Source organism: Phyllopteryx taeniolatus, chromosome 21, assembly GCF_024500385.1.
Source record: "Phyllopteryx taeniolatus isolate TA_2022b chromosome 21, UOR_Ptae_1.2, whole genome shotgun sequence".
Taxonomy (NCBI): domain Eukaryota; kingdom Metazoa; phylum Chordata; class Actinopteri; order Syngnathiformes; family Syngnathidae; genus Phyllopteryx; species Phyllopteryx taeniolatus.
This window is the reverse complement of record NC_084522.1, coordinates 15,258,471-15,284,201: the sequence shown is the minus strand read 5'-3', so window position 1 is coordinate 15,284,201 and position 25,731 is coordinate 15,258,471. Positions and strand designations below refer to the sequence as shown.

The window sequence follows — 25,731 nt, the reverse complement described above, 5'->3', positions numbered from 1 at the left end:
ACCTTTCCTGCCGCGGTCACCTGACCGTGATCGGGAGACGCAGGGGTCTTCTCTCGTTGCGCAGCTGAGCTGGGTGGCGGCAACAATAAAGGCACGAAGCACCGATTTGCTGCTTCAATGGCTTTATTAGCGCCTCTGCACATTCAACGTCACCGGGTCCTCCGCTAATCGCCACTCTTCCCCGGTCGCCGTCACTACACTTGCCACTGCACACACTCGTCGCCAGCGTAGGAACGGAACTCGTTTGTAAATCGAGGACTTCCTATATATATATATATATATATATATATATATATATATAGTTGAAACCAGATCAGAATCATCTTTATTTGCCAAGTATGTCTAAAACACATAAGGAATTTGTCTCCAGTAGTTGGAGCCACTCTAGTGCGACAACAGACAGCCATTTTACAGAAAATACTTTTGAGACATAAAAACACAGCACGGAGAGTCACTGAGCAATGAAAGGTTACAGATAATGTGGTGATGCCGAAACAATTTATTTCTTTTTTTTCTTTTTTCTTTTTTTTTACTATCGTGCAAATGATTCCAGAGTCCAGTGGTACAGTGACCATTGTGCAAATGGTGCAGAGACCTCAAGACTAAAGTGACTAGTAGTGCGATAATCTGGAACAGTGTCAATTGTGGAAATTGTGCTGATAGTTCTCACTTACTTCTTTCGTTCTCTCGTTTTCACCCTTTTATTCATGTCATTCTTATTATTATTATTATTTTTAAATCCTGGAATAGTATTTGTATCAAAGCTTGAATTTTTATGTAAACTATATGGAAAAAACCAAGAGGAAGATCTGGAGTTTTTGTTTTTCTGACAAAGTTGTGGACGGCAAGGGAGCGTCAACCTAAGGCTTCATTAATTAGGAACCTAGAATACACTTCCACATTTCTTTTTTTAGAATCCACTCTAATTACACCTGTACACTGTAAGGGGGTTTCAATTCCAGTGTTAAAGGTGGCAGGAGAGATTTACAGGTAGTTTAGTTAGGCATAGACATCTTCATTGCCTTGCACTTTTGTGTTGTGAACGTTTAATTTAAGATTGACAAGATAACTCATCTACTAACTGGTTCTATGCTGCTATGGTTAATAAAAGCGACTTATTCCCAGAAACGTCGCTATCTGAAGTTGCTGCGTCAAAGTCCCACATTACTTGGCTGACTGCTGTAAATTCCAAATCAATGGATCTCCGGTTTTGTTGCAAAACTGTCAATATGTATTTATTTAAATTAGCTGCTGTGAGAAAGGAGTATTACCCCCACTGAATTCTCATGTACCAAGCACACTCAAAATGCACATGTATACAGTAAGTCTGCGTGTTGTAACAAATTGTGTGAAGCAAAATAAGCAACTTTGTATTTTTACAATTCAGATGAAAAAATGTGAAGTATTTTTTGAAGTTTGCAAGAGTTATTTAGTCTTCAATAAAATTGTTTGCAGTTGTTGCACCATGTTACGTAAGGTTGCTCTTGAGCAAATTTCCTGCATTCCTCCACGCATTTTGATATTACATGCATTTTCTTCTTCAATTTATATGTACACTGTAGAATTAAGTGCTGAGTCACACCGCTAAATTCCCCGCAACATCGCTCTGGGGAATTTAAGTATGGAGGCTGATCGCATTTTATAAACACATTTCTTGAATAGTATTAAAGATGATCTAATGTTATGTGAAAACAGCCTATTTTCTGTGATTGGGGTTTCCTATAGATTCACATTCCCTATCCAAGGAGTGACAGTGTTTGTATCACAAGTATGTATAACTGTGAAATTTGCAAAGAAAAAGATAAAATGAGTTTCCATGTCAGTTCTGGCCACCATTATTGACAAACGTACATTTCGATCAGGAGTTGACTGTCCAGTTGAAAACATTCAACTTTTTCGTCCTCAATTCAATTGCTCCTCACATTTTTGCGTGGTTTGGTTGCACGGGTATGTATGATCTTTATTCTTTTTTTGAAGAACGCTTGATCTTCCACTCGCGTCTAGTTGTCTCACAGTAGGAAGCACATACAGGTTTACTGTAGCTGTTTTCCCCCCCCCCTTCGGGCTTCCCCAGCCCCCAACCCAAAAAAGCCAAACTCTATTTTGGGTTCATCTGTCCACAGAAAATTTTCCCAGATGCAACTTGGTGTGTCCAGGTACTATTTTCCAAAGATAATGGGCAACAATGGAAGCCAGAACTGTGTTACAATGGAAGCAGAGAAGGCAAAAGATCATAGGTGCTAATAACGGCCAGAACTGTGTGCAGGTAATTCCAAAATTATTCATACCTTTTGTGTTGCACAAGTATGGGTAATAATAAAAAATGGTAAATAATTTTCACGCATAATTCTGAACAAAGTGTTATTTTTATTTTTATTTGCAGCTAAAAGAGGACTTTATCTCTTAATTAATTTGGCCTTTACTGTATGTAAATATGTCTATCACAAGGGTTGCATAAAAATAAAAAAATAATGCTCATTTTTGTTGTGTGTCTAACAAACCTGAACATTTGTATTAATGTAAAAGCTAAATTGTTTTTCAGTTCTTTTATTATATCTCAAATTGTACAGATGTGGATGTGTGTTTGTTACTGTTATAGTACTTCAAACAATGCTCATATTGCATATATTGTTGCCAGGTTTGAAAAGTTGTTTTGCAGAAATGTGTTTGCACTCTGTTAATTTTGCACATTTGCTTGGTCACTAGTATGCAGTTTTGCAGTGTTGAGCATTATTCTAACTTGCAATTGCATATTGAGTTGAATGATGACGAAATCTATAACTGTCAGATGTCAATTATTTCATGTTACTTAAGTATTAAAATCTTGTTTGTGGTTACATTTACCAAACGTCAGTGTGTCATTCTTGAAATTGCTAATTGGAGGATGGTTTTGAGATAGGGGATTTCAAATCTTGGCATTTTGAGATAAGTCTGCAGTATGGATTGAAAATGTAGAGTAGCTATTTAACCAACAATAATATCACAATACTGTCATTACGTAGTAGGCTAATCTAGTCATTGGAAAAAAGCCTTCACTGTGCATCATATCTACTGTATATGTAACTGAATAAGGGAAAACTAGTGGAAACTGTCTTTTATTCACATTCAAGCACACATACCAATTCAGGAATTGAATTCAGGAAGTGCATAAAACGCAATTGTTGCCATACAGTTATGACCCATGACTTTTTTGTCAGGAATGAAAAAATATTGATTCATACCTAACTTAACACGATGAAACATATTACAAGTGGCGTAGATTTGCTGTGTTAATAATGTTTAATGTTTCAGATCGTCACACATAGGTAAGTATCAGACAAAGATAACCCAAATAAAGCTGTTTTTAAATGGGGATTTTATTTATTGAAGAAAACAAACTATTCAAAGCTACTTAGCCCTGTGTGAAAAAGTAATTGCCCTCTGAACCTAATAACTGGTTGGGCCATCCTCAGCGTCAACAGTTGAAATCAGGTGTTTTCTATAACTGGCAATGAGTCTTTCACATCTCTGCGGAGATATTTTGGCCCACTCTTCCTTGCAGAATGGTTTTAATTGAGCAACACTGGAGGGTTTTCAAACATGGACAGTCCACAGCATTACAATCAGATTCAAGGCTTTGACCAGGCCACTCCGAAACCTTCATTTTGTATTTGTATTTTTTCTAAGCCATTCAGAAGTTGACTTGCTGGTGTGTTTTGAATTGTTGTCCTGCTGCAGAACGCTCTTCAGCTTGAGGTCACAAACGGATGGCCGAACATTCTCCTTTAGGATTTTCTGGTAAAGAGCAGAATTGATGGTTCCATCAATCACAGCAAGTCGTCCAGGTCCTGAAGGAACTAAGCAGCCCCAGACCGTCAAACTACCACCACCATGCTTGACCGTTGGTATGTTATTTTTTTTTAAATGCAGTTCCATCCCCGGCCCCGCCTGTGTGGAGTTTGCATGTTCTCCCCGTGCCTGCGCGGGTTTTCTCCGGGCACTCCGGTTTCCTCCCAAGAAAACATGCATGGTAGGTTAATTGACAACTCTAAATTGCCCGTAGGTGTGAATGTGAGTGCGAATGGTTGTTTGTTTGTATATGCCCTGCGATTGGCTGGCAACCAGTTCAGGGTGTACACCGCCTCCTGCCCGATAGGCTCCAGCATGCCCGCGACCCTAGTGAGGAGCAGCGACTCAGAAAATGGATGGATGGATGCTGTTATATGAATCAATCAGTGATTAAATCTAATCATAGAATATATTGCATTAGAAAAAAATATCAGCAGAACAAAAAAATCAATTACACATATATACGTAGATAAGCTGGTCACCTTTCCTCAACATGCTAAATCTAGACTCTTGATTCCTTTGCCTGAGTAGGGTGCCATATGACATTTGACAATAGCAAGACTATTTTCATAAGTGTGAACGTAAACAATGGAATTTTATATTCTTTGTTGTTGTTGTTTTATTATTATTCTATTTATTTCTTTTTATTTTTTCACACATTTTAGATCGGTTTGCATGGTGAAAAGACACATGCATGCTGTGGGGATCTCCTTTAGTCCTTGTGTTTGCTGTTCCTGAGTCTGCGGGGGCGGGACTATTTTTCACTCCTTCCTGATCTCAGGGGTGGGGGGAACCACTGGGGTGACCTCCTGGGGAGTAATGGTGGTGTGACGGTGACTCGCCCATGTTCCGCGGGTGCTGGGGCGGTGCCAGCTGGCACCCGCCTGGGTCCCGCGCTCTGGCTACTGGTGGGGGCGGTGGGGCCCCACTGTCGCTCCTCGGGCAGGCTTCCTCCTCTTCTCTCCGTTCCTTGCGTCCCGCTGCGGTCGCCTCTTCCTCTTCCCATGGGGGACCTGAGCGGGCTGTGGGGCCTGTTGTGGGGTTCTTTTCCCTGCCTGGTTTGGGGGGGGGTGGGAGGTTCAGTACGTCTGTGCTGTTTCCCGGTCCGTGCGCCCTGCCCTGGTGCTGGAGGGGTGGGGGTGGCGGGGCGACATTACAGGGCACTTCAGTCCGTCTTTGTGCATGTAAAACGGTATCAATTCACTTTCTCGGCGCCCTTTGCACAATGATCATTGCACCGGACTATTGCAATATTAGTCATTCGAACTGCTCTAAGTGCGAGAGGACTCTGCATCTTTTTGCACAATTGTCAAAAAATAAAAAATAAAATGTACCGGCATTACCAGATAACTAGCAACCCTTTATTGCTCAGTGACTGTTTTTCTCAATGTCTTTATGTCTCAAAAGTGTTTTCAATTGACTGTCTGTTGTCGTGCTAGAGCGGCTCCAATTACCGGAAGCAAATTCCTTGTGTGTTTTTTGGACATACTTGGCAAATAAAGATGATTCTGATTCTGATTCTGATTGCATGTATCCGCAGGCACACACCCCTTACTGCAACAAATAACTCATGAATATGCAAATCGCTTGTGTATCCCCTCACTTATACTCTCGTCCTGTACACTTTTAGAATTTACATAATTAATGCCACCACACTTCAGTTGTACAGCCGAGTTCACGACCCTGGTCCTGCATGCTTCTTCTCAAATGAGTGCTTTGTCTTTTGTCTTTGTTTCTTTCTCCCTTCTAGAAACTTTGTTCTGTTCGACTGATCAAGTCTGATTCTCAATAAACCTCAATTATAATAACACAGCGGAAGCTTAAAAACTCCACTGTGAAACAGTCAAACTGTTTCGGCATAAAAGGGATACAGATTTTCCATTCTGCTTGAACAGGACAAAAAAATAAATAAATGCTGTTATATTGCCGGCACGGTGGTCGACTGGTTAGCACATCTGCCTCACAGTTCTGGGGACTTCTTTGCATGTTCTTCCCGTGATTGGGTGGGTTTTCTCCGGGCACTCCGGTTTCCTCCCACATCCCAAAAACATGTGTGGTAGGTTGGTTGAGGACTCTAAATTGCCCGTAGGTGTGAATGTGAGTGTGGATGGTTATTTGTTTCTAAAAAATATTATTATTAAAAAAGTTTATTGAGCAGTCACATCTGGGCAATAGTGGAATTGCCACAGCCGTGATGCTGCAGGTGTCAAACTCGAGATCCGGGGGCCAGATGCGGCCCGCCGCATCATTTTATGTGGCCCGGGGGAGAAAAAAAATGTCTGCAATTTCATGTTTCTTGCTAAAATCTTGCAAATTGTCTTCACTTTGAAGAACCTTGACAGATTCCAAACATTTTTTCTTACCAAACCACTTTTTAAAATAAATTGAATAACAGTTGAAAAAAAAGTTTTCCTTGACTTCTGATTTCAAAACTAATTATCCATCAATTTTTCTTGTATATACTGTATGTAATAATATGATAAAGCGATTATACATTTATACGGTTTCACAGTCCTAATGATAATGGCCCTTTAAAGGAAAACCTAACTACAGTCTGGCCCACAGCAAAAATGAGTTTGACATTAGGCGCATCCATCTGAGCACATCATTATGCACTCTTATTTATTGAGGTAATCAAAATATCATTTTGGAAAGAATTGTTTATTATGATGAACATTCATCCTGAGAATACCCCAATAGAACACCAGAAGAGAAATCTCTTTGGATTTTTGTTTTTTCCCTCAGGTAGTCACAAGGAGCAATGCAAGCTAACTGAGGAATTCACGAAACCATTTTATTTGATAAATTGCATTTGAGCTTAAATTGGACACCGCATTCTCACAGTGGTAAGCACCAGCGCTGAATCTTTCGATGAATAGCTATCCCATTTCCCTGCCACGTTCAAATGGCTTTCCAGACACACAATCATTCTGGGGACAGATGTGATAATGAGTCCAGGCCAGGAGTGCCGTAATGCACTATGTGTGAACTATGCCTCATACTTTACATCTGCAGGAGGCATATAGCCTCCATTCCCGAATTTTTCAAAGATAAGAAGAATAGGGCGGATGTTGATTAATTGCTTTACAATAAACTTAGAAGAGAACCTGATCACCAAGATGCTGGATTTTGTTCTCCAAGGTCTACTTTACATCTGTCGAGCAGGCATGTATAATCAAATGCCCGCATTGTCCCAAAACACAGCAAATTTATTGTTTTGCCCTTCTTGGATTTGCAATATCAACACAACCATCTGTTGTTTGACTGCTCCATATGTGCACGCAGGCAACACTGAAGCAATTATACGGATGGACAGGAGAGTTTTTTTCATATGGATGACCTGTTTTTGTGAACTTACTCAAAAGTAAGGGATGTCGTAAAGATGTTCGATACCGCTTTTTTGTCAGGCCGATGCCAGTACGAGTATTCCCTCTTGATTACTCAGCAATACCAAGGACCTATAGCATTAGTTATTTGGGTACATAACATTTTAATTAAATGCAAATTGTGTTATCTTTGGAGAATGACCCACCACCAAACGAATAAATGTTTTTTTTCTTTAAAAACTGTAAAACTGTAAACTCGAAACGAGGTGACTTGTCAAGTCGTATGTACTTCAAGTCAAAGTCAAGTCAGGTTTCTTGGCTACCAAATCTAAAGTCACGTCAAGTCTTTCTTAAGTATTTGGCAAGCAAGTCGCAAATCAAAGCGAGTCGACTCGAGTCAAGTCAATTGACTCGAGTCCCCCCATCTTTTGTACTTGCCCATCCCTAGTATGGATCCTTTAGTTGAGCTTCCCCTCGTCTCCTAAACTTCCTCTCACGCTGCATTCATAAATTTGCTTTCAAAAGTCACCTGGAGACAGACACACCTCTTAAATTTAGAATACCAGAGCAAGGTAGCCATGCTGCATCAATGTAGAATTGTGAGATGTACTGAGATAAAACTGGAAAAAAATCAACCATTCTTGATGCTTCATGCTGGTGCAGAGGGGATTCACTAAATCAGATTAATTCCAGCAGTGTGTTGAGATGTTCTGGCTCCTTCGCGCCTCAGAGGGATTTGGTGTTAGTCTTTTTCACACACTAGTCAAAGCCTGTTTTAAAGTCGTCATCATTACTGAGTTTGTGCACGATTTTGTGGCATTCGGAGAATTCATCAGCAGCATTAGTAACCTGAGACATTCCACGGAATATAACGTCTATATTGTTTATTATCTTCAGCATAGAGAGTAGGTGGTTTTCAGACATAAACACATGTTGGCAAAATATTCTTCATATACATTAGAACAATAGGAACAGTTACAAATCACAACGTAAAAGTGAATCCCAAGAAATGTTTGATCCTCAACAGCTAGAAATATTGAGATGCAGCTGAATCTTTCTTTGTAAATGTAGAATAACAAGTAACTCTTTAAGCCTTCATCCAATTTAAAATTATTTCCAAAGTAGTGTGGCTTGAGGATAATGTGAACAGATTGTCTACACTTGCAAGAAAAAAAGTGAATCCTTTAAAAGGAAGTGGATTGTCTGTACAGTTGCAAGAAAAAAGTGAATCCTTTAAAATCAAGTGTTTTTCTTCATAAAAAGGTCAAAAAAGTGATCTGATCTTCATCTAAGTCACAAAAAAAGACAAACACTAAACTTTTAAACGTAAAAAATTTATGTATTCATGTTTTTATTTCGGGCGGCACGGTGTACAACTGGTTAGCACATCTGCCTCACAGTTCTGAGGACTGGGGTTTAAATCCCTGCCCCACCTGTGTGCATGTTCTCCCCATTCCTGCGTGGGTTTTCTCCGGGAACTCCATTTTCCTCCCACATCCCAAAAACATGCGTGGTAGTTTGATTGAAGGGTCGAAATTGCCCGTAGGTGTGAACGTGAGTGCGAATGGTTGTTTGTTTCTATGTGCCCTGGTTGGCGACCAGTTCAGGGTCTATCCCGCCCCTCGTCTGAAGATAGCTGGGATAGGCTCCAGCACGCCCGAGGATAAGCGGTATAGAAAATGGATGGATGTTTTTATTTACATTGATTATGTAAATCTGCAGGATGGAAAAAGTATGTGAACCTCTAGGCGAATCTCCAAAAGCTAAATGGACGCAGCGTTTTTGCAACACTTATTCCAAAAGGTTCGTTAAGAAAAAATTGAGCTGCAGCCACAATGCAACAATGGTGGCGGCCATGTTGGCCATAGACATTAATTTTATGACCGTAACGGGTGAAGGTGACACATGATGGAGGAGGGGAGCAGTCACATTGAGAATTGACAGAAAATGTTGAAGGAGATAGATGGCGGAAGTGACGATCAACTGGAGGCAGAATGCCCTTTGTGGTACTAAGTTGTTATTAGTTACTTCAACAAGGTAACATGGAGTAGGGGATAATGAAATACAACCACTCATAATAGATTTGTTATTGATTCATGGAGATGTCTAAAAGAGCTTATGGAGACCTATTGCTCAGTACGGAAAAAGACCTTTTAGTTACGGTTACGTCTACAACCCTAATTCCAATGAAGTTGGGACGTTGTGTTGAACATAAATAAAAAAAGAATACAATAATTTGCAAATCATGTTCAACCTATATTTAATTGAATACACTCCAAAGACAAGATATTTAATGTTCAAACTGATCAACTTGATTGTTTTTGCAAATAAACATCAACTTAGAATTTTATGGCTGCAGCACGTTCCAAAAAAGCTGCGACAGGGTCATGTCCTATACCACTGTGTTACATCACCTTTTCTTTGAACAACATTCAATAAACGTTTGGGAACTGAGGACACTAATTGTTGAAGCTTTGTAGGTGGAATTCTTTCCCATTCTTGCTTGATGTACAGCTTCAGCTGTTCAACGGTCCGGGGTCTCCGTTGTCATATTTTACCTTTCAGCATTAATGGTGCCTTCACAGATGTGTAAGTTCCCCATGCCATTGGCACTAACACAGCCCCATACCATTACAGATGCTGACTTTTGAACTTTGCGTCTATAACAGTCCAGGTGGTTCTTTTCCTCTCGACGTCCACAATTTCCAAATATGGACTCGTCGGACCACAGAACACTTTTCCACATTGCATCAGTCCATCTCAGATGAGCCCAGAGAAGCTGGCGGCGTTTCTGGGTGTTATTGAAAAATGGCTTTTGCAAAGTGTTCCTGAGCCCATGTGGTGATATCCTTTACACATTGATGTCGGTTTTTAATGCATTGCCGCCTGAGGGATCGAAGGTCACGGGCATTCAATGTTGGTTTTCGGCCTTCTCGCTTACATGCAGTGATTTCTCCAGATTCTCTGAACCTTTTGATGATATTATGGACCGTAGATGATGAAATCCCTAAATTCCTTGCAATTGTACATTGAGGAACATTGTCCTTAAACTGTTCAACTATTTTCTCACGCACTTGTTCACAAAGAGGTGAACCTCACCCCATCTTTGTTTGTGAATAACTGAGAAATTCAGGGAAGCTCCCTTTATACCCAATCATGGCCCCCACCTGTTCCCAATTAGCCTGTTCACCTGTGGGATGTTCCAAACAGGTGTTTGATGAGTATTCCTCAACTTTCTCAGTCTTTTTTGCCACATGTCCCAGCTTTTTTGGAACGTGTTGCAGCCATAAAATAAAAGTTAATGATTATTTGCTAAAAAAAATAAAGTTTATCAGTTTGAACATTAAATATCTTGTCTTTGTATTCAAGTAAATATAGGTTGAACGTGATTTGCAAATCATTGTATTGTGTTTTTATTTATATTTAGCACAACGTTGTTATGTTTAGGCGGCACAGTGGCCGACTGGTTAGAGAGTCAGCCTCATAGTTCTGAGGACCCGGGTTCAATCCCCGGCCCCGCCTGTGTGGAGTTTGCATGTTCTCCCCGTGCCTGCGTGGGTTTTCTCCGGGCACTCCGGTTTTCCTCCCACATCCCAAAAACATGCATTAATTGGAGACTCTAAATTGCCCGTAGGCATGACTGTGAGTGTGAATGGTTGTTTGTTTCTATGTGCCCTGCGATTGGCTGGCAACCAGTTCAGGGTGTACCCCACCTCCTGCCCGATGACAGCTGGGATAGGGTCCAGCACGCCCGCGACCCTAGTGAGGAGAAGCAGCTCAGAAAATGGATGGATGGATGTTATGTTTAGCTCCTAATGATGACGACAAACAATGGAGTTCGTTTTCCCTTGCCCGGACGCGGGTCACCGGGGCCCCCCCACTGGAGCCAGGCCTGGTGGTGGGGCTTGAAGGCGAGCGCCTGGTGGCCGGGCCTGCACCCATGGGGCTCGGCCGGGCGCAGCCCGAAAGGGTAACGTGGGTCCCCCTTCCCATGGTCTCACCACCTGTGGGAGGGGCCATAGGGGTTGGGTGCAGTGTGAGCTGGGCGGTGGCCGAAGGCGGGGACCTTGGCGATCCTATCCCCGGCTACAGAAGCTGGCTCTAGGGACGTGGAATGTCACCTCTCTGGCAAGGAAGGAGCCCGAGCTGGTGCGTGAGGTCCAGAAGTTCCGACTAGATATCGTCGGACTCGCCTCCACACACGGTTTGGGCTCTGGTCCTCTTGAGAGGGATTGGACTCTTTTCCACTCTGGAGTTGCCCACGGTGAGAGGCGCCGAGCAGGTGTGGGTATACTTATTGCCCTCCGGCTTGGCGCCTGTACGTTGGGGTTCACCCCGGTGGACGAGAGGTGTCTGTTCGATGATTGACTTTGTGGTCGTGTCATCGGACTTGCGGCCGCATGTCTTGGACACTCGGATGAAGAGAGGGGCGGAGCTGTTAACTGATCACCACCTGGTGGTGAGTTGGCTCCGATGGTGGGGGAAGATGCCGGTCCGACGTGTCAGGCCCAAACGTATTGTGAGGGTCTACTGGGAACATCTGGCAGAATCCCCTTTCAGAAGGAGTTTCAACTCCCACCTCCGACAAAACTTTGCTCACGTTCCGGGGGACATCGAGTCCGAGTGGACCGTGTTCCGCGCCTCCATTGCTGAGGCGGCCGACCGGAGCTGTAGCCGTAAGGTGGTCGGTGCCTGTCGTGGCGGCAATCATCAACGGTGAGGGATGCCGTCAAGCTGAAGAAGGAGTCCTATCTGGCCTGTGGGACTCCTGAGGCTGCTGATGGGTACCGGCTGGCCAAGCGGAATGCAGCTCTGGTGGTCGCTGAAGCAAAAACTCAGGTATGAGAGGAGTTCGGTGAGGCCATGGAGAAAGACTTCCGGACGGCTTCAAGAAAATTCTAGTCCACCATCCGGCGTCTCAGGAGAGGAAAGCAGTGCACCACCAACACTGTGTATAGTGGGGATGGGGTGCTGCTGACCTCGACTCGGGACGTTGTGAGTCGGTGGGGAGAATACTTCGAAGACCTCCTCAATTGCCTTCCCATAAGGAAAGCAGAGTGTGGGTTCTGTGAGGCGGGCTCTCCTATCTCTGGGTTTGAGGTCACCGAGGTAGTTAAAAAAGCTCCTCGGTGGCAGGGCCCCGGGGGTGGATGAGATTCGCCCGGAGTTCCTAAAGGCTCTGGATGTTGTGGGGCTGTCCTGGTTGACACGCCTCTGCAACATCGCGTGGACATCGGGGACAGTGCCTCTGGATTGGCAGACTGGGGTGGTGGTCCCCCTTTTTAAGAAGGGGGACCGGAGGGTGTGTTCCAACTACAGGGGGATCACACTGCTCAGCCTCCCTGGTAAGGTCTATTCAGGGGTGCTGGAGAGGAGGGTCCGTCGGGAAGTCGAATCTCAGATTCAGGAGGAGCATTGTGGTTTTCGTCCTGGCCGTGGAACAGTGGACCAGCTCTACACCCTCGGCAGGGTCCTCGAGGGTGCATGGGAGTTCGCCCAACCAGTCTACATGTGTTTTGTGGACTTGGAGAAGGCGTTTGACCGTGTCCCTCGGGGAGTCCTGTGGAGGGTGCTTCGGGAGTATGGGGTACCGAACCCCCTGATACGGGCTGTTCGGTCTCTGTACGACCGGAGTCAGAGTTTGGTCTGCATATCCGGCAGTAAGTCGGACTCGTTTCCGGTGAGGGTTGGACTTTTTGCAGATGATGTGGTTCTGTTGGCTTCATCAAGCTATGACCTCCAACTCTCACTGGAGCAGTTCGCAGCCGAGTGTGAAGCGGCTGCGATGAGAATCAGCACCTCCAAATCTGAGACCATGGTCCTCAGTCGGAAAAGGGTGGCGTGCCCTGTCCGGGTGGGGGATGAGATCCTGCCCCAAGTGGTGGAGTTCAAGTATCTTGGGGTCTTGTTCACGAGTGAGGGAAGAATGGAACGGGAGATCGACAGGCGGATCGGTGCAGCGTCTGCAGTGATGCAGACTTTGTATCGGTCGGTTGTGGTAAAGAAGGAGCTAAGCCGAAAGGCGAAGCTCTCAATTTACGGGTCGATCTACATTCCTACCCTCGCCTATGGTCACGAGCTGTGGGTCAACAAGATCCCGGATACAAGCAGAATGAGTTTCTTCCGCAGGGTGTTCGGGCTCTCCCTTAGAGATAGGGTGAGAAGCTCGGTCATCCGGGAAGATCTCAGAGTAGAGCCGCTGCTCCTCCACATCGAGAGGAGCCAGATGAGGTGGCTGGGGCATCTGATTCGGATGCCTCCCGGACGCTTCCCTGGTGAGCTGGATGAAGTGGCTGGGGAGAGGGAAGTCTGGGTGTCCCTGCTAAAGCTACTGCCCCCGCGACCCGACCCGGATAAGCGGTAGAAAATGGATGGAACGTCCCAACTTCATTGGAATTGGGGTTGTATAACCTTCAATCAGATGCAAATGCGCTACTCTAACAGAGAGGTTTGATTCTTGTTTGAGCAACATTTGGATGCTGCATGCAGTAGGTCTTTGTTTGTTTCTTTTGTTCTTTTAAATAATATCAATCAATTCAGGGTGAAGGACAAACAAGTTTGTAGCAGTGCCAAATAGCCTTGGTAAAGGATGCAATCAGCCATGTTTGAATTTAGCAGTCTGGCCATTCATATGATTGAGGTTTACTTGCAAGTTAAATATAAAAAAAATAATGCAATTCCCACAGATATCGCATATGGAAAGTGAAAGATCCCTTTGCACACAATGCCAGGAAAAGACAGTTTTGCCCCTTTTCCCCTGCACGGTACCTACTCAGCAAACCACGGTTCTATTCCTTTTGGCACATGTCCACTACGAAAATCAGGTACTATTCCTAGTACCTGGTCAGCCAGGGATCCAAGAATGCCAAGCCAAAATCATTAGGGGGCATCAACCAATGTTGGACACTCATTGGTGGAGCAGATCTGTCATCCCCCCAACATTGGTAGGCGATGGGCTGAAAGAAATGAAAACATAAAAAAAACAAGCATGCTCATGTTACCATACCCTGTTGCTGTGTGTAGTCAACGGCAGTATGGCCACCACATATTCCAGCTCCTTCCCTCAGGTAGGCGCTATCGATTATCCATCCATCCATTTTCTGTACCGCCTATCCTCACTAGGGTCGATGCAAACTAAACCAAGCAGACTAACAGCTTCTTCCCTCTTGCCATTAAATTGCTAGAGGCTAAGTGACTCTCTGTAGTGTGTTTTTATGTTTTTATGTCTCAAAAGTATTTCCTGTCAAAAAGGCTGTCTACTGTCATACTTGAGTGATTCTGATTCTGATTCTGACCAGGGGGTCCTGAGGTGGCTGGGCAGGGAGTTCCACATATGTGGTGCGACGGTGCCGAAGGACCAGTCACCCATGGTCCTCAACTTATGTTATATATAAGTTGTTATATATAAAGTGGGTACGGAAAGTATTCAGACCCCCTTAAATTTTTCACTGTTTGTTATATTGCAGCCATTTGCAAAATCACACATCAGTAAATTTTTCCCTCATCAATGTACACACAGCACCCCATATTGACAGAAAAAAAACGAAATTTTTGCAGATTTATTAAAAAAGAAAAACTGAAATATCACACAGCCATAAGTATTCAGACCCTTTGCTCAGTATTTAGTAGAAGCACCCTTTTGAGCTAATACAGCAATGAGTCTTTTTGGAAATGATGCAGTTTTTCGCACCTGGATTTAGGGATCTTCCTCCATTCCTCCTTGGAGATTCTGTCCAATTCTGCCAGGTTGGATAGTGAATGTTGGTGAACCGCCATTTTCAGGTCTCTCCGGAGATGCTCAATAGGGTTTAAGTCAGGGCTCTGGCTGGGCCATTCAAGAACAGTCACGGAGTTGTTCTAAAGCCACTCCTTCGTTATTTTTAGCTGTGTGCTTCGGGTCATTGTCTTGTTTGAAGGTGAACCTTCAGCCCAATCTGAGGTCCTGAGCACTCTGGAGAAGGTTTTCGTCCAGGATATCCCTGTACTTGGCCGCATTCATCTTTCCTTCAATTGCAACCAGTCGTCCTGTCCCTGCAGCTGAAAAACACGCCCACAGCTTGATGCTGCCACCGCCGTGCTTCACTGTTGGGACTCTATTGGACAGGTGATGAGCAGTGCCTGGTTTTCTACACACACACCGCTTAGAATTAAGGCCAACAAGTTTTATCTTGGTCTCATCAGATCAGAGAATCTTATTTCTCACCATCTTGGAGTCTTTCAGGTGTTTTTTGAGCAAACTCCATGCGGGCTTTCATGTGTCTTGCAATGAGGAGAGGCTTCCGTTGGGCCACTCTGCCATAAAGCCCCGAGTGGTGGAGGGCTGCAGTGATGGTTGACTTTCTAGAACTTTCTCCCATCTCTCGACTGTATCTCTGGAGCTTAGCCACACTGCTCTTGGGGTTCTTCTTTACCTCTCTCACCAAGGCTCTTCTCCTCCGATTGCTCAGTTTGGCCGGACGGCCAGCTCTAGGAAGGGTTCTGATCGTCCCAAGCATCTTCCATTTAAGGATTATGGAGGCCACTGTGCTCTTCGGAAACCTTAAGTGCAGCAGAAATGTTTTCGTAACCTTGGCCAGATCTGTGCCTTGTCTCTGAGCTCTTCAGGCAGTTCCTTTGACCTCATGGTCCTCAACTTATGTTATATATAAGTTGTTATATATAAAGTGGGTACGGAAAGTATTCAGACCCCCTTAAATTTTTCACTGTTTGTTATATTGCAGCCATTTGCAAAATCACACATCAGTAAATTTTTCCCTCATCAATGTACACACAGCACCCCATATTGACAGAAAAAAAACGAAATTTTTGCAGATTTATTAAAAAAGAAAAACTGAAATATCACACAGCCATAAGTATTCAGACCCTTTGCTCAGTATTTAGTAGAAGCACCCTTTTGAGTTAATACAGCCACAAGTCTTTTTGGGAATGATGCAAGTTTTTCACACCTGGATTTGGGGATCCTCTGCCATTCCTCCTTGCAGGTTCTGTCAGGTTGTATGGTGAACGTTGGTGGACAGCCATTTTCAGGTCTCTCAAGAGATGCTCAATTGGGTTTAAGTCAGGGCTCTGGCTGGGCCTTTCAAGAACAGCCACAGAGGTGTTCTGAAGCCACTCCTTTGTTATTTTAGCTGCGTGCTTTGGGTCATTGTCTTGTTGGAAGCACTCACAGTCATGCCTTCGGCCCAGTCTGAGGTCCTGACCACTCTGGTGAAGGTTTTCGTCTAGGATATCCCTGTACTTGGCCACATTCATCTTTTGTTCGATTGCAACCAGTCTCCCTGTCCCTGCAGCTGAAAAACACCCCCACAGCATGATGCTGCCACCACCATGCTTCACTGTTGGGACTGTATTGGACAGGTGATGAGCAGTGCCTGGTTTTCTCCACACATATCGCTTAGAATTAAGGCCAACAATTTCTATCTTGGTCTCATCAGACCAGATAATCTTATTTCTCACCATCTGGGAATCCTTCAGGTGTTTTTTAGCAAACTCCATGCGGGCTTTCATGTGTCTTGCACTGATGAGAGGCTTCCGTCGGGCCACTCTGCCATAAAGCCCGACTGGTGGAGGGCTGCATTGATGTTTGACTTTCTAGAAATTTCTCCCATCTCTCAACTGCATCTCTGGAGCACAGCCACAGTGATCTTTGGGTTCTTCTTTACCTCTCTCACCAAGGCTCTTCTCCCCCAACTGCTCATTGGCCGGACAACCAGCTCCAGGAAGGGTTCTGATAGTCCCAAACATGTTCCATTTCAGGAGTATGGTGGCCACTGTGCTCTTAGGAACCTTAAGTGCAGCAGAATTTTTTTTGTAACCATGGCTAGATCTGTGCCTTGCCACAATTCTGTCTCGGAGCTCTTCAGGCAGTTCCTTTGACCTCATGATTCTCATTTGCTCTGACATGCACTGTGAGCTGTAAGGGCTTATGTGTGGCTTTCCTAATCAAGTCCAATCAGTATAATCAAACGCAGCTGGACTCCAATGAAGATGTGGAACCATGTCAAGGTTGATCAGAAGAAATGAAAAGCACCCGAATTAAATATGTGTCACAGCAAAGGATCTGAATACTTATTGCTGTGTGATATTTCAGTTTTTCTTTATTAATAAATCTGCAAAAATGTCAACAATTCCATTTTTTTTCCTGTCAATATGGGGTGCTGGGTGTACGTTAATGAGGAAAAAAAATGTACTTAAATGTTTTAGCAAATGGCCCAGGACCCTCGTGAGGATAAGCGGTAAAGGAAATGGATGGATGGAAAAATTTAAGGGGGTCTGAATACTTTCCGTACCCACTGTGTGAGGTTTTGCTGTGCAGAACGTGTTTTCCTGGTTGTGTTTTGCCGGGTGAGGAGTTCTTTGAAGTAAGGTTGGGCATTTCCATAGATGCACTGATGGATGATAAGAGCAACCGTATGTTGTTCTGGCAGTGTTGGGAAGCCAGCGAAGTGTACGGAGTACTGGGTAATGTGATCGTATTTTCTGATTTTGAGTAAGATCCTGGCTGCATTGTTCAAATTAATTGAAGCTTCTGGAGCATTTTGCTTGGGGTCCCAATCAGGAGGGCATTGCATTAGTCCAGTCTGGAGGAGACAAAAGCGTGGACGAGCTTATCAGCATCCGATATAGTGAGGGAGGGATGGAGTCTGTCAATGTAACTTTTTAGTGGAAGAAACAGGATTTACACAGATGGTTTATGTGGTTTTCAAAGTTTTGGTGGGGTTCTAGTCTCACATCCAGATTGGTGACGGTAGATGAAATGGGGATATTATGTCCAGAAAAAGTGATAGTGGTTATTGGGGGATGACTGGACCTGATGAAGGGTGCCGGTAAGTATGGCTTTATAGTTAGAGCAGTTGAGTTGAAGGAAGTTATAACCCGTCCAACGCCTTTACCTCATCCAGGCAAGCGGTAAGTGTTGAGACTGGTATGGATGTTGATGCTGATAGAACAGTTCAATCAGTCTTGAGCTACAAGTGGTTGTCATCGGCGTAGCAATGGAATGATATTCCAAATTGGTTGATGTTATGACCAAGGGGAAGCATGTACAGGATCAAAAGCATGCGACTAAGTACAGACTCTTGCAGGACACCGCAAGTGAGAGGGAGTGTTGTTGATTTGCTGGCACAGACCGTGCCTCCAGTCAACACCTCTCCCTCTTAAGACACCATTGAAGTAAAGGTCGCGGGATGGCATGGTGTAACAACCCTCTGGCTCACCTGGGCGGTGGAGCCTGACCATCATTCAAAACCTGTGCTCCTGCGCCAAGCCATTCAAGTGGTGCACGGTGGATCTGAATGGTGTATGCCTGCCGCCTTCTCTTCTGTACACTGCAACCTCCAAATCGCTACTGAACAAGTAAAATTCCCTGGTGGTTGGTAGAAGATGGATGGATGGATGGATGGATGGATGGATGGTTGGCAATCACAATTCTAACAGCATTTTTGGGAAAAATGTTTAACTTCCTTCGACATGACGTCGGTAGATCTTGCAAGACCCGAGCCTACATATCTCAAGAACTCAGTTCAGGAATCTTAAGTCTGCTTTTTTTTTTGTTGCTTATTTCAGAAGAATGACAAATAATTGGGTTAAAGGAGAAGAAGAATAGAAGAATAGATATCTGTAAACTACCTTTTACACTTTAACATTAAGAAAAATTTAAATGCATGGGACGCATCTGGAACACAAATCACCTTTGCATTACGCCTTAATCATTAATCATCAAGACTGCACGTGCAGGGGTTTATGCCTTAGGATTTAATACATATAGCCTTTTGGCAGCTATTTGTGTGGGGGAAAAAAACAAGAATGAACAGCATGAGCAGCATGTGGCATTGAATGGGTCTGTGGAGTCTGATAAATGAACATCCAGAGTTCACCTGCGAGACTTGACCCTCTTGCTGCAGCATTTTCTCAACAGAGAGCAGAAAGAACACACAATACAGTCAACTTTCCTGGTAGGGATGGCGGTCGGAGACGGCTGACTGCTGTTCTCTTCCGATTGCGACTTTCAAAATTCTGGCACGCGTGATGAGTGAATCATAGTCACGCGGAGACAATCGCGGGTCCCGGGAATTTATCAACCATGGAGTTTGAGGCCTCTGTCTTTCTCTGTCAACCAATCAACACTGTAATACATCTCCTACTAGTCTATATCTAACACCACAGCTGCAGTATCTATCAATTTTCCGCCGCTTATCTGGAGTTGAACGGCACTAGCAGCATACTGAAGTAGGAAACGCAACTGTAATTTTCCTTGGTATGAGACCAAAAGAACACACACATTTTTAATACCAGTGCATCATCTTGATGCCAGTAATTCTCACATGAGCACTAAGAGCGAATGATCAATGTGCCAAATAAATCATTTTGCCATTATCCAAGCACTGTTTGTTCTTTTTTGAAGGCATTCAAAGTACAGCATGAGGACAGTAGCGTTCATTTAATGCATATTACATAACAGTTTATCAAAAATAACTGAACAAACAAACTAATGTAGCTATTACACAGTCAGACTCTGATTTGTTTTGATTCCTTTTCACATTGCACATCAAAACTGGAGCGGAGTACTGAGAGACTGAGAAAGGGAAAAAAAAAAAAAAAGATTGTAAATGCAATCCCCTTAAAAAGAAAATGTGTGACAAGATGTCATGAACTTTCCAAGATTCTATGCAGCCCACCATGCAGTACATGTAGACGTGTGGTGGGTGTTGCTCTTCTACATAGTGACATGTATGACAAGCATTTGTGGGCATCTGGATTGATGACAAGTCGTCTTTGAAAACATGTAATAGAAACTGAAGCCTTTTTTTAATTTTTTTAATCAGTTTTAGACTATGGTGATGTCACCTATATGCATGCTCCCCCCCCCCCCCCTCTACATTAAAACCATTTGACACAGTTTATCATGCTGCTATTTATTTATTACTAGTGATGGGTTTGTCACCCATCACTGTAAACTGTACCGGAATGTTAGCTGAGCCTCTTTTGGCTCTGAGAAGAGAGCAACACTGTTTGCTGTTTATTTATATGGTCTTTCGTCATAATTGACTCTACCTGATTATTGAATCCATATGCTTGGCTTTAAGTTATTCGCTTACTCCAAGTGTGCTCATAATCCATTCACTCTTCAAATTGCAAATGTTAGAAATGAAGTTGTAAAAATTGCTTTTGAGTATTTTCACCATTTAAATTGAATAATCTTTTGTCACAGCTCCACAGCTTTGTTTTGTTTTAGGTTGCACCTTACATTTACTGCATATTGTTTTTAATTATTTCTTTTGTAACGTGCGTGTCATTGGAAAAGAGAACTCGCTCCCGACACCATGTTATGCTTTATTTTCAGTGTCCCATGTTCATGTCTCGTCTGCTCATTTGGTCTTCCTCGCCACCCATTCTCATCAGCCCTGTTCCTTGTATCAACCAATCAGCTCTCCTGTCTCGTTCAGGGGCACCGAGTTGTCTCCCTGTTTTTGTATGTTTTCTTTGAGTGGTGGTAGTAAGTTTTTCTTTTTTTTTTTGTGACTCATTTTATATGTCAATTATTCAGTCAAATAATGTCTTTGTTTATCCTTGGTCGGTCTTGCCTGGAGCCCCCAGGGGGTCTACAGACGCCCCTGCTCGGGCGTGATGTAATGATTTGAAAAATGGCCTTTCTTCTTGAATTGTATGTTTTGTTGTTGTTGTTGTACTTGCATTCCAACATTGTTTGACTATCTGCTGCCGGACGTTGCAGTGACGTCACCGGAGAGCGAGGGAGGAGGGCTGAGGGAGGGCAGAGGGGCTCCACGGTGGCGAGTGTGTGTCTGTCAAGTGTCCGTGTGTTTCACAGAGGCGTGTTGAGTGGAAATTGAACATTCGGTGAGCTGACAGGATTTGAATTCGGGCGTCTGGAAAAAAACGCTTTCCGTCCCAATTGTCCACGGGAGACACTTTTTCCACTTCACTCAGTCGATGACACACTGCCCGCTGCTTTCTGTGAGTAGAACTCTGCTACATTACATTTGCTGGGTGTTAAACTTTTTTTTTTTTTTTTTTTTTCTAATCCCCCCCCCCCCCCCCCCCCCCCACACACTTAGATTTAAAACACAGTTGTAGCCTTTTGGCTTTGTCAGCAAATGTCTAGCGGTGAGTTCGTCGCCTCGAATATGTTGTACAGTATCCTATATCGTTTGCTAGTCAACACGACAGTGGCGGCGTCGTTGCGATACCATCGACGCTGTTGGAGCACATTTGGAACACCGTTTACCAATTCAAAAGGCAGCTCGCAATGATGAAGCGCTTTTCCACGTGCGCTCTCACCATAACGAGCCCACGCGTGGGTGTTGTCCGTACGTGTACGTTTTAGCATCGGCGTGCATTGCCCATGGCCGGCGCCTGACGTCAACAAGGACCAAGTTATTATTACGGGCTTAATGAGACTGATAACAGATTGAAATGTGCCAGTAATAGACTGCATTCTCTTTTTAATTATTATTATTATTTTTTTGTTTTGTTTTTTATATACATTTGACACGGTGTCAGCAACTCTTTCAAAGTACAACGGTGCTCAACGCATCCCCCCCCCCCCCCCCCCCCAAAAACAAAATTATTGCACAAAAAAATGAATTCTTGTATGTGTTTAAAAATGAAGATTTAAAGGAGAGCTTGGTTGCATTTAAGAAACATCAGAGATTGCGGCATTTGGAGACCTAAACATGCACAGTGGGCTGTCATTATAATGCCAATTTAAGGTGGAATTAAAACCTTTGCCACAACTTTACCCATGGAGAAGATAACTTACATTTTAAAGGGAAAACTATCACTCTTCCAAAACATTTGCATTCCTTTTATGCATTATATGGAATATGTGGATTTAAGCAATGTAGTGAGGGCGACTTCGATCTTAGTGGTCCTCTGCAGTGTCCTAAACTGACATCCTTCCTTTCGATATCTGACTTCATCATTTGGCGTTAACTGTACATTGGATTTTTTTTTTATTTTATTTTTTTAAATTTAGAAGCAGACACAATAGTGAAATAATTTTGGCTAATCCTTGGTAAAACAGACCTTTGATGATTAGTGTTGTCGTCTTTTTTACTTACGTACTGTACATGTATATATAATTTTGTATGATTACTTTATTATTATTAGTATTTTAGGTACATAGTTACTGCTAGGGCAGGATAAGTATTATGCTTTCATATACTCATGTGCTCAGGTGGTACAGGTCATCATACAGTATTTGTGCTTGTGTGTTTTGTCATTGTTACCTAACTGACAATGTAAGGCAATTTGTATGTTGGACAGCACACTAACTGCCCTGGAAGTTTCCTTTGACTTGTGAACAATCTTTGTATTTTATTTTGTATTTATTTATATTTTTGTATCTCTATGTAATTGAAAGCAACTTGAAAAAGCACTAAAGAGATTGTTTTTGGAAAAAAAACAAAAACAAAAAAAAACTCTTTCCAGAAATATTCATCTCAGAAAGACAAAATTTCATTCGCTGGTGTTGCTTACAGTTAACAATGTAACATTTGCCTACCTGTTTGTTTTCTTTCAAGATGCCGGCTAAAGTTCGACGTTGTCACCGCCGTTTCAGTAAGTTGAAGACCGCAGAGTGTTTAATTTTGCATGTTGTTTTTACATATGAAGTCTTTGTGGTTGAGGAACCCAATTTAATTACTGTTGAGTTAGCAGACAAGTCTCCCCACGCTCAGTTTAGTACTGATGTCTTGCACTTTGAGAGGCGGGTGTTGTCCCTGAGTCACAACACTGCAAAGCTTGCAGTCATTACAGGGGTGCTGGGGGCTTAGGAACACATGAATTGAAGGTATTTGTTGTTTTACCAAGTGCTTCTTCTTATCACATTAATAAAGTTGAAGAATAGCAGATCAGTGCTGGTCTCGAGACCAAGACCGGAGTTGAAAGTTTTACATTCGTATGATTTATCACTTTACTGTCAAAAAATGACTAATTTAAATGTATACAGGATGTTGTTAAGAATAATAATGATAACTTAGATTTATATAGCGCCTTTCACGTAACCGAAGGACACCTAATATAATAGAGTTAGTGATGATAATCTTGTGAAGTTGCGCAAGGATACGAATGCTTCTTGGCACAGCACACAATCATCAGCATTCAAACAGTTGAATTGCCAATTAATGTGCGATGCTCATCTGACAATTGTTATGTGACATACAAACTGAAGCACAGTGAATTAGGTCACAAAAAACGGATTGTGGCAGCTACACGCTAACTTACTGTATCTTTTCTGGTGCTCATTACCAAACGTCCGGCTCACATATACCTGACAAATTAAATATCAAAATCAAATTCAGTTCTGTTGAGCATTTTTCCATTTTGTATGTTTGATCTTAGCATAAAATCAAAGTATGAAAAAAACCCAATATGTTTTTGTATTAGATTGAAAAAACAAAAGACAAAATAATCAGTCACTCGTACCAAGTTTTATTTTTTCATTGCCATTTTAAAATGGAACCAAGAAATGATACACAGATTGAGTCGGTGGTGCTGGTAGTTCTTGTTATCCTTCTTTTCCATTTGTAAGTTGCACTCTGATGGGAATCTGGTTCATCAGCATGTTAAGATATGCAAGTTGCACTGTGAAGAATGCCATGCAGTGTGTTGCACTTTGTTTAGCAATTCATCTGCGAAAAGAGGAAAGCCTCACTGTTTTTAAAGACGAAACTTGTTTAAGATGGATAGCTTTTGGCATCACAATGCCATCAGGAACCCCTCCGTGACATACAGTGGGGAAAAAATATATCATGCAAAAGATATTATCTATATTAAAATATAATCAAATATCAGATTTTTCATGAGGCGAAATAACACAATGTAACACTACAAATAGAAATGTGATTGGGTTCTCGCTATGAATGTACCGCTGTCCATGGTGCTGAATCAAATGTGACTGCCGGGATTGTGCAGTAAATCTGATAATTGACCGTTTCAAATGTGTGACTTCACTCGCATGAAAGCGCAGGAATGTTCGACAGTTGTTTTGCAGAAAGAATGTTTGAAAGAAGGGAGTGAGTAGGGCTGGGCGTTTATGAACTGCAAATGGGCTGCAATTCCTCCAAAGATCTGATATATGTTCTCGACCCCATTTCTTTAGGACCCCCCCCCAATTAAATTACTCAAATAATCAAGTTTTTCACGTTTCTCTTCTGGAAATGAACCTGCAACCGAATCCAAGCGTTTAATCCTGTGTTGTTGTTTTTTTTTCCAGCAAGCATTTATCAACTTTGAACAAAATACAAACTTCCACAGGAATAAGTTCTAAATAGAAATTAAATTTCAGTTTTACTTTCCAGATAATGTTAAAAGGAAAGCGCTTCCACTTTGTGGACAAATGTCCCCTTTGCCAAAACATGTACGTTAGCACAATCCTTGATAATTTGATAATTTGAATGAACACAACTGGCACGGTGCACAACTGGTTAGAGCGTCTGCCTCACAGTTCTGAGGACCGGGGTTCAATCCCCGGCCTCGCCTGTGTGGAGTTTGCATGTTCTCCCTGTGCTTGCGGGGGTTTTCTCTGGGGACTACGGTTTCCTCCCACATCCCAAAAACATGCACGCGAGGTTAATTGAAGACGCTAAAACTCATCCTCGCAGGAATAAACTCATAAATACAGTTTACCTAGAAGTAATGCATCATATTTATTAGTTCCAAAATATTTTTTTTTTTGTGGAGGACAGTTAATGTTTAAAAGTGGCATACTACAGTTATTGCAGTGTAGCGTGTTCTTTTGTTCTTAAAGTTACCAATGCCATCGATGTATGGTAGCCACTAATTGTGTGTTACTTAAAACATCTGTACTGTAAATAAGAGTGGAAGGCTTTAATTTGGATAGTTTTTATCCACAGTTATCACATATTCAGTGAGGTTTGCCTTCTCACTATGCTGTGAAGAAGTACAGGGAATATAATCAGCTTCATGTACACTGAGTATACTAATAAAAAGTCAGTGGAAGCTTGGTATAATGGACTAATAAGGGGGAGGTGTTGTCCGTTAAAGGTGAATGTTCGTTAAAGTGAAGGACTTTTATTTTGTGGCCTAAAAACACGGTTGCTGCCCTGAGCCATGAAGTACGTCAGCTTCTTTTCCCCACCTCTGTTACGATTGGATGCCATAGTGATGTGTTGACAAGAAAACAAATGCATGTATACTGTACCACAATCAGTATACCATGTTCGAGAGACGTGTACATGACGAGTGCGCTTGTAAACAAAAGCCATAGATATGACACGCCCCTTTGAGCTGCATGCCTATGGCGACGCTAAGCTAATGTCCATGCATTGCCTTTGATGGGAATGTCGCCCCTGCCAACATGGCCGCCACGTAAGTACGTCTGTTAGCCGGATCTAGTTTTCACGATCTGCTCGGGGGTTCTTCGGTGGCCTGCGCGCCTGCCGATGACGCCACTTTACGCCAGCTCCACTAGGACAAACTACATGGCGGGTCAGATTTGTCGTGTTAAAATCACCATCGCGGTTTGGTATTCATTATTTCTGTTTGTTCGTTCAATTCCCCTTGTTCAATTGTTCGTTTAATTCACCTTATACCC

The 25,731-nt window shown here is 42.9% G+C and overlaps 2 protein-coding genes across 3 annotated transcripts in view; both read left to right on the top strand.

The window, feature by feature from the left end:
• The window catches only part of sh3bp5lb (SH3-binding domain protein 5-like, b), a 38,228-nt gene extending 34,607 nt beyond the window's left edge, over window positions 1–3,621 (top strand). Inside the window, exon 6 of one of the 2 annotated variants that reach the window (XM_061759999.1) lies at window positions 2,124–3,621. In XM_061759999.1, the coding sequence (XP_061615983.1) occupies window positions 2,124–2,237 (114 nt within the window). In that variant the 3' untranslated portion in view covers window positions 2,238–3,621. The remainder of the gene's footprint in view (window positions 1–2,123) is intronic. The other variant, XM_061759998.1, reaches the window with a different exon arrangement.
• A 16,812-nt stretch (window positions 3,622–20,433) lies between these two features.
• The window catches only part of gabbr1b (gamma-aminobutyric acid (GABA) B receptor, 1b), a 244,315-nt gene continuing 239,017 nt past the window's right edge, over window positions 20,434–25,731 (top strand). Inside the window, exons 1-2 of the mRNA XM_061760292.1 lie at window positions 20,434–21,128; window positions 22,697–22,733. Of these exons, the coding sequence (XP_061616276.1) occupies window positions 21,105–21,128; window positions 22,697–22,733 (61 nt within the window). The 5' untranslated portion in view covers window positions 20,434–21,104. The remainder of the gene's footprint in view (window positions 21,129–22,696; window positions 22,734–25,731) is intronic.